The 8539-nt window shown below is 52.4% G+C and overlaps 1 protein-coding gene across 1 annotated transcript; it reads left to right on the forward strand.

The window, feature by feature from the left end:
* Positions 1-588: 588 nt before the first annotated feature.
* On the forward strand, positions 589-3164 carry EN2 (engrailed homeobox 2). Its single transcript, XM_050971208.1, has 2 exons — positions 589-1129; positions 2844-3164. The coding sequence occupies exons 1-2, from the start codon at positions 589-591 to the stop codon at positions 3158-3160; spliced, it is 858 nt and encodes a 285-aa protein (XP_050827165.1). The 3' UTR covers positions 3161-3164.
* The last annotated feature ends 5375 nt before the right edge of the window (positions 3165-8539 follow it).

Consider the following 8539-nt stretch of genomic DNA (forward strand, 5'->3'; position numbering starts at 1 on the left):
CGCGGGACACCGGCTGCTGAGAGCCCGCCTACACCCCGCCCCGACACCGGCGCTTCGTTTTTTCTCTTACACCCCCCCTCCGCTCCACAATTATTATTATTTTTATTATCGCTAATTTTTCCTCCGCGGATGAGGCGCGGCGGCGGCGGCGGCGGCCGGGGCAGCAGGCGGCAGCGCGCCGCGGGACTGTGCGGCTGAGCGGCGGCGGGAGGCGGCGAGCGGCGGCGGGAGGACCGGAGCCCCTGTGTTTTCATTTTTTGTTAAAGTTGGAAGTGGTGCCGGCTCGGCTGCTGGCTTGCGGGTCTCCCTGCATTTATATTTTATTATTTTTTAAATTACTCCTAATTTTTTTTTCCTTTTTTTTTTTTTTCAAACTCTGGATTTTGAATGCCGGGCGAAGCCAGGAGAAACGAAAGCAAATAGACACCTGTGTGTGCGTGTATATATCTATATATATATATATAAATATATATATTAAAAAATTAAAATAAAGAACAACCGACTGCAGCAGCAACAACAGACAGCGCTCGGCAGCGCCCGGTCGGCGGCGGGCGGGCAGCGGAGCCGTCGGCGGGGCGGCCGCGCAGCATGGAGGAGGGCGGCCGGAGCCCCCGGGAGGAGGCGGCCGAGCCGCAGGAGTCCGGCGGCGACGCGGAGCCCGGCGGCGGCGGGCGGCGGGGGCTGCTGCTCCCCCCCGGTGACCCTCCGCACCCCCACCCTCACCCGCACCGCATCACCAACTTCTTCATCGACAACATCCTGAGGCCCGAGTTCGGGCGGAGGAAGGAGGCGGGCGGCCCCGACGGAGAGCCCCGGCGGCCCGGCGCGGAGAGCCGCCGCAGCCCCGCCGCGGCGCCGGCCCCCGGGGCTCCGCTGCCCGGCGGCGGGGCGGGCTCGCCGGGCCGGGGGGAGGGCGGCCCCGCCGGGCTGGCCCTGCACGGCGCCGCCAAGAAGGGGGGGGACCCCGCGGCGCTGGAGGCGGCCCTGAAGGCGCGGGGTCTGAGCGGCGGCGACCTGTCGGTGAGCTCGGACTCGGATAGCTCCCAGGCCAGCTCCAACGCCGGGAACCAGCCCATGCTGTGGCCCGCCTGGGTGTACTGCACGCGGTATTCGGACCGGCCCTCCTCAGGTAAGCGCTGCTCCGCCGCAGCCCCGCTCCCCGCGGCCGCAGCCACGGCCCTGGGCTCCCCGGGCCGCCGCCGCCCGCCCGAGAGGCCGGGAAGCGGCGTGGAAAAGACCCCGCTCCCCTTTCCCTCTCCGTCTTCTCCTGGTTATTTTTTTCTGTTTGGGTTTTGCTTTTTAGGGTTTTTTTGGCGGGTGGGCGAGTTTTTTAAAATGGCCTGAAAATGCTTAAAGGAGGTAGGGTCGGCTGGGGGTGCGCGGAGCCGCAAGGACGAGGAGGGAGCGGGGGTCCCTCCCTCTGTCCCCGGCGCCGCGGCGGAGCCGAAACCGCCTGGGCTCGGGGCATTTCCCACCGACTGACGAGTTTTATCAGAGAGGGAGGAAAAAACAAACTGTCTTCGGGCTCCCCGCTCATCCTCCCGGCGAGCTCTCCTTTTCCCTGTCGGGAAACCTCCCCCCCCCCGCGCTTGTTTTGGGAAGGGGAGGTGGCATTTCCATAGGCCTCGCCTTGTTTTGATTAGTCTTTTTGGCCAAAAACTATCCGTGATCGTTTATTTCTCTAAAAGAAGCCTCCGAGCCGCCGCCGTTTCTTTTCTTTTTTTTAATTTCCCCCCATATGCTGTAGGTCAGCTCTGTGGGGGCTGGAGGACATTTTCAAGAGCCGGGAAACTTCTTTGGTAGAGTCCGTCCCTTGGCAAGGGCTTAGGCAGACCGTTCTGAAATTATCTAAAAAAAAAAAAAAAAAATCAAAAATTAAAAAAAAAATTAAAATAACAAGCAGGGAGTAAAATGTCCTTTTGCTACCGCGGGGACAGGAGGGCTGGCTCCGGCAGATCGGTAAAATCCCGGTTAAAAACAAGTAGAAAACACTGGAGGAAGGCATGGGAAACATCAGGCAGGAGATCTGCTCCCGGGGAAAAGAAAAAAAAAATATGGGTCTTTCTCTTACAAAAGCGGCGAGGTAGGATTTTCACCCGGGAGTCGGCTAGCTGAGGAAGGGATCGTAAAATGAGATGAAAATTAGTTTGTAATATCTGAAAACAAACTCTCACTCAGATGTAATATTCAGAGCTGAATTGGAATTTACTCCATTGTTCTCCAGTGCTCTCCTTTGTTAATATTTAATTAACATACATCCTCACAATGGCTCGGCCCGGGCAGAAAAGGCTCCTTGTGCTGCCGAGAATAATATTCCCGAGAATAATCCCGGCGATTCGGATCGGGCCGTGCAGCGCCATATGGGCACTGCAGCGGAGAGGCGGAATGCTTCTGGCCAAGTAAACTGCAAGAGGATTTCCATTATAATTTTTTTTCGCGACTCACAAAAAAAAAAAAAGAAAAAAAAAAAAAAGGGAAGGAAAAAAAAAGTACAAAAGTATAGAGGTTTTCTTAAAAAAAAAAAAAAAATCAGTTTAGGGTATAAAATTTAGCTCCGTGCCTCTGCCCCTGGTGCAAGCTTTCCCTGCCGGGCATTCCCGGGACACAGAGGCTCCGGAGCTGCGTTTCTGGCTGGGAGAAAGGGGCCGGGGGAGCGGCGGGGGGGCGCCGGGGGCTCAGGCTCCCGTTCCGCCGCCTCCCGAGCATCCCCGGCAGCGGAGGCACAAAGCGGGGTCCGTTCCCTCCGAGGGGGTGGTGCTGTCGGGCCCGGTGCCCCCCGGGCGGGAGCCGTGCCCGCAGCAGAGCGTAGCGGTGTCGGTGCCTCTCCTCTCTCCCGGCCGTAGGTCCCCGCTCCCGCAAACCAAAGAAGAAGAACCCCAACAAGGAGGACAAGCGGCCTCGCACCGCCTTCACCGCCGAGCAGCTGCAGAGACTCAAGGCCGAGTTCCAGACGAACCGGTACCTGACAGAGCAGCGGCGGCAGAGCCTGGCCCAGGAGCTCGGGCTCAACGAGTCCCAGATCAAAATCTGGTTCCAGAACAAACGAGCCAAGATCAAGAAGGCGACGGGCAGTAAGAACTCCCTGGCAGTGCACCTCATGGCCCAGGGGCTCTACAACCACTCCACCACGGCGAAAGACGGCAAGTCGGACAGTGAATAGCCAAGGGAAAGGGGGGGTGGGAGGGAAGCGAGGGAGGGAGGGGGGAGGCAGGGGTGGGGGGGGCCGTTTGCAGTCAAAGTTTATACAATGCAATAATTTAATTAAAAAAAAATAAAAAGAAACATAAGGGCCAGTGTATAAAGATTATACCAGCATTAATAGTGAAAATATTGTGTATTAGATATAATTCTGCAATATTCTATGTATATATAATTTACAGGTAAGGTGGTGTAAAATCCAAGATATCTGATTATAAAATTTTTTTTTTTTTTTTTGCTTGGTTGGTTTTGGTTTTGGGGGTTTGGGCTTGTTGTTTGGTTTCGTTGGTTTTTTTTTGGTTTTTTTTTTTTTTTGGCTGTATGAAGTTTTAGATGCTATCTTTAAGATTTTTTTTTTAAAGCTTAAGTTACTTTTTGATAGACTTAAGCACAGTTTTAATGGACATTGGACGCTGTTTTTTGAAATTCAAAAAAAAAAATTAAAAACAACTTTTGCTGAAGTCCAAAGATTTTTATTGCTGCATTTCACATGACTGTGAACAGAATAAATAGTTCTCCTATTTGTTCTATGAGTTTTAACTTTTTTTTTTCACCCCACCCCTAACCTTTTCTTTTGTTTTTTCTTTCCCTTTTTTTTTTTTTTTTTCTTTTATCTTATTCTTTTTTGGGGGGGCGTAGTCTTTTTTGTGATTTTTTTTTTTTTTTTTGGAGTTGGGGTGTCTGGGGCTGATTTTGGGGATAGACATGGAGAATTTAATTTTAAAAGAAAGAAAAGATATAAAAGTAACTTAGGGAAACAAATCTCAAAGCACCGTCTTGAAACATGCCCGGGGTCCTTCCCTGAGCCTCTGCTCCTTCATCACCGCCAACGAGAGCCACGGGCGCCCGTGAATGCGGGATGCAGGCGTGGATTCTGGCTAGAGATGGGGTCAGCACCCCCCTCCCCTTCCAGCTTGTTGGGATAACTTCGGGAACCCCATCCCCGAAAAGCGGAAGCCTCTCCGGGATGCTGCTCCCTCACGGCCCCGCTGTCCTTCCGCGGAAGGCAGCCGAGGGATGGGACCCGGCTCCGCTCCGGCATCACCTCCCCGAATCATTTGGGAGCGTTTTAGCCCCCCCTTTCCCCCCAAAAGTCCCATTTTTTAGTTGTACCTTCCCCTCCGCAGCGCGGTCCCCGCTAGCGCGACGCTCCACGGCAGCGTGCGGGTGGGTGTTTGTCCCCACACCCCCCTTCCTCACGCACACCCCTCCCTGAAATCGGGGTTTTGGGGGGTTCCAGGCACTGTCCTGAGTTGAACCCGTTTGTCCCGGAGCGTGGGGTCCCTGTCCCCGCTCCGGAGGGGGATTTGTCCCGCGTGGGCCTGGGTGTGCGTGGGCGGCTGCTCAGGAACGGATTCTCCTGCGACGCTGTTTGTGGGGGGGGAAAAACTTCTCGCTTTGCCTTAAAACCTCTTTATTTTGCAGCTCTAATAGATACACACTGTACATAGTAGTATAAAATTTTAAAAAGGGAAAAAAAAAGAAAAAAAAAAGAAGAAAAGAATCCAGCTATAAAATAAAAACTGTAATTTTAAATTCTGTGAATAACCATCAGCTGCTTAGGGGCCAGGATTAAATGACTTTGCCTTTTAGCAAGAAAGCAAAGGATTTTTTTTTCTTCTCTCCAGTTTATAAAACATGTGCATTTTACAATTGCAGTATCAAATATTTATAATCGGATGAAATATGAATGTTTCTATTTACAACTGTGTTCTCAACATTGTGAACATTCTCGCTGCATTTTGTGTGTTTCGATTCTCGAGGACTGCATTAAATAATAATAATTTAAAAAAACCCCAACCAAAGAACCCACTTTATTACGAAATCCAACCCGTGTCACTCAGACGTTACAATGGAGCTATTCGGGAATATATATCCTTAAATGTTCATACAGCCTTCAGACTGCACTTCTGAGCCTTGGAGCTGGAATTAGAACTATGTCGTAGTTTTAATTCTTTACAGGGGTGGGTGGGGGGGTAAAATCCGTGGCGATTTATGAGAGAGGTGGTTTTGCAGCCAGGCGTTTCATCAGCCTTTTGACTTAATGAGGAAACTTTGGGGGATTCATTCCTAGGCTGAAGGAGAGGATGAACGCCAGCCGGCACCGAGCCCCACTCGGGCACTCCTCCTCCCGCTCAAAAGGAGCTGAAAACGGAAAGGAAAATCTCTTTAATCTCGCGTACTGTCAACAGGTTTCACCTTTTCAAGACTTTAAATACCCGGTGGTGCGATGCTCTGACAGGCTGCGTTTGGAAAAGCTCTGCTAGGAAAACACGTAACCCTGGAGCCCGGGAAGAGGGGATGGAATATTGCCGATGCCACGCCACGAAACCAGGCACCCTGTAAAATACTTGGCAGCCCCGGGAAATGACAGTACCATGATTTTAGGACAGGCTGGACAAAAATAAAACGATCATCCGCCTTGCTGCGACAAAGGGCGCAAGAGCTCCGAAATAGCTTTCCGCAGGCAGGAGAGGGAGGAAGGGCAGAGCCTCACTCACCCTCAGGGTCGCTCCTGCTGCAGGGGACACGCTCCCAGATAAAACCAAGGAGAATGGGGGGGGGGCGCGAGGGGGAAGCGTATTTAAAATTTTATTTTGTACTTTATTTTTCTCAAGCTGCTACTTTGGGATATATTCTGCAAGGGGCAAAATTCTCCAGGAGCGGAGCTGCCGCTGGGACAGTGCACCAAGGGCTTCACCTGCCCGGAGGACCTGGGACCAGGGCTGAGTGCGGGGATGCTACCAGGATACTGTGGGCTCCTGTTTCCCATCTTGCTTTATTTCCCCAGCCTCTCTGGTTTGCGTGCTTTTGAGATATAAATATATTTATTTCTTTTTTTTTTTTTTTTGTCACTTCCATTAAAAGAGGCAGGTGATTTGTAATCCCTTGGGAGAAAATCGATGGCAGTGGGTGCTTAAGAAGAGTTTTAAATCTGGTTTGAAAAATAGCTTCCGTTGTCCGACTGTACAAAATGGCACCGTGGGTGTGTTACACGAGGGTGGCTAAGTCCCGTGGAGATATTATTTGTATTTTTTTTGGAAGTCACTAAACCTGCAGTGGGGGAAGAATTGGCCCTGCTCCTAAGAGTGCAGGCAGAAATGGATTTTCCACCTGTCCTCACCCAGCCTGGTAAGAAAAGCTGGGAATAGAAAACAGATGTGTGACACCAGCAGGAATATGTAGGTTTGGGTTTAAAAAAATTAGTAGTGAAACTTCTCCAAGCTAGTCCAGTCTGTGGAGCAAGGACAAACACTATCTCTCTGCTGCGTGGATTTTATCCAGACCAGAACACAAAATATTTGCCATTGGTAAGCCGTGCCTTCGGTGGGAGCAGAGTTCCTCACACGGGCCGTACTTATCACCGGCCTCCGATTTTTGGGGAGCGCTTGCACGTGGAGAGGAGCAGGTTCGGAGGGACTCGCTCCGCTGCTGCCTTCGCCACCCTCGGAGCGGCCGCTGCTCCCCGTGCGCCTCCCGAACGCGCTCCCACGCCCGGGCAGCGGCTCCCCACTGGCTCGGGAAGCACCGCACAGCTGAATTAGCCCTCGATAATTTAGAATGTAAAATTATTTGAACGGGAGGAGCTGCCGCACAAGCCCCTTTTGCAATTTTAGCAAAGCAACAAGCCCCTTCTGAAGCAGCCTTTTTGTTTTGGAAAAGGCAGAACCCCAACTCACAATAGCCCCGAAGCCGAGCCACAGCCTCCCCCAAAATCCGGCTGCACCGGGGCGAGGGCAGAGGCAGGGCTGGCCCTGGAGTCACACGGCTGGCAGCGTTTTTATCCTGGCAGGCAGCTCTCCCTGAGATTTCCCTCCCCCATCTAGCGGGGCAGGCTCCTTCCCCTCCAGCCAGGGCAGCAGAATTCAGTGAAAAAAAAAAAATTAAAAGGGAAAAAAACCCAAACTAACTAATCAAACGAAACAACCAACCCAGAAAGGTATTTCAGGGCCGAACAAAAATACATCTGCACTTGCCCGTGTCAACCAGCCCCTCCGTGTAATTAATTAAGTGTATTTTCCCCGTAACTCTGTTCAAGGAGCATCTGAGCACGGAGGTTTAGTGAAGGTGTTCCTCCGCTCCGCTCCCTGCTAACGCAGGATGTGGCACATGCATTGTACAAACCCACACCCAGGCACGATAAATGCAAATGTCCGCGCCATTGATTGTGAAATGCATATCAGAGTTAGAGGGGGAAACTATTTAGCTAGCTCGGGTTTGTGGAAAAAAAAAAAAAAAAAAAAAAGTAATTCTGTATCCCGCTGATTTAATATCCGACCGCCACATTCAATCCCCGCCCATGCAGCTATCAAATGTACCCCTGGGATGTTTGGATATCATCTCCAAACTAACATCTGTGATTATGAAACGCTCAGAAGGGGAAGGTTAATAACATTTTGTTTCAAAGGGCCATGAGTCAATTTTATAAACAAATTCGCGTCGTCTTAAAAACAAACAAACAAACAAACGAACGAACAAGCAGCGTGGAAGTGGGCACCCACGGGCAGGGGCCGGACCTGGGTACTCGGGGCAGGATTTGTGCCCGCTTCCCGCAGGGATGGAGCCGAGGCAGCCTGGGACAGGCCCGGGAGCAGCAGCCGGGGGTGGTGGGGTGTGCAGGGGGACAAGTTTGTGCTGTGACAGCCCGGGGGATGCTCCGTGGCTGCGGCAGAAACGCACCTAGACACATTTGGGAAGGGTAAGGGTTCTGGGTTTCTGCACAGAAAGTTGGAACGGTCCCTGACAACGGAGCTGGGTTCTGTGGAGTAGGAGAGGGGGCAGGTCTGGGCTGTGCAGGGCTAGGGAGGGGTATCCATGTCCTGGGCTCACCCCTCACACACACCGAGACCAGCCTGGCAGCTAAAACCAGCACTAGCTCGCCCTCAGTCTGCTCTGGCGCGTATTTTGGGACCCTTGGCAAACTCAGGCGAGGCTGCCGGCCAAAGCCTGGCCCCAGCACCGGGAATAAGTGGCCTGGTTGAGCCCAGGCAGGAAGAGACGACCGAGCCGGCAGCTCCAGCGCCAGGTACGGCTGGAGCCCGGCGGCAGGCGCTCTCCTGCTGCCCTCCCCTGCCCACCCTGCCACCCTGTCCCCGCCCGCTGCCCGGCCCTGCCTGCCTACGGCTGCCACCCTCACTTGCTCTCGCCCCACCGTCTCCTCGACCTGGAAAGAAATTGAAATTTGGCGTTTGACACATTTTAACGTCTTGAAAAATAAATAAATTTTTAAAAAGTAAAAATAAAAAATAATTTAAAAAAAAAGGAAGGCAAAACAGAAGCGGGTCTCACGCACACACACGCACCGGGCTGACCCGCGTCGCTGCGGTGCCGTGCGTGGAAG

This window comes from Serinus canaria, chromosome 2 (genome assembly GCF_022539315.1).
Source record: "Serinus canaria isolate serCan28SL12 chromosome 2, serCan2020, whole genome shotgun sequence".
In the NCBI taxonomy this organism is placed as follows: Eukaryota; Metazoa; Chordata; class Aves; order Passeriformes; family Fringillidae; genus Serinus; species Serinus canaria.

Bases quoted from the DNA above. Each gene is read 5' to 3' on its own strand.
- EN2 (XM_050971208.1), top strand. From the start codon at position 589: ATGGAGGAGGGCGGCCGGAGCCCCCGGGAGGAGGCGGCCGAGCCGCAG. The intron at 1,130-2,843 runs GTAAGCGCTGCT...TCCCGGCCGTAG, and splicing joins TTCGGACCGGCCCTCCTCAG to GTCCCCGCTCCCGCAAACCA.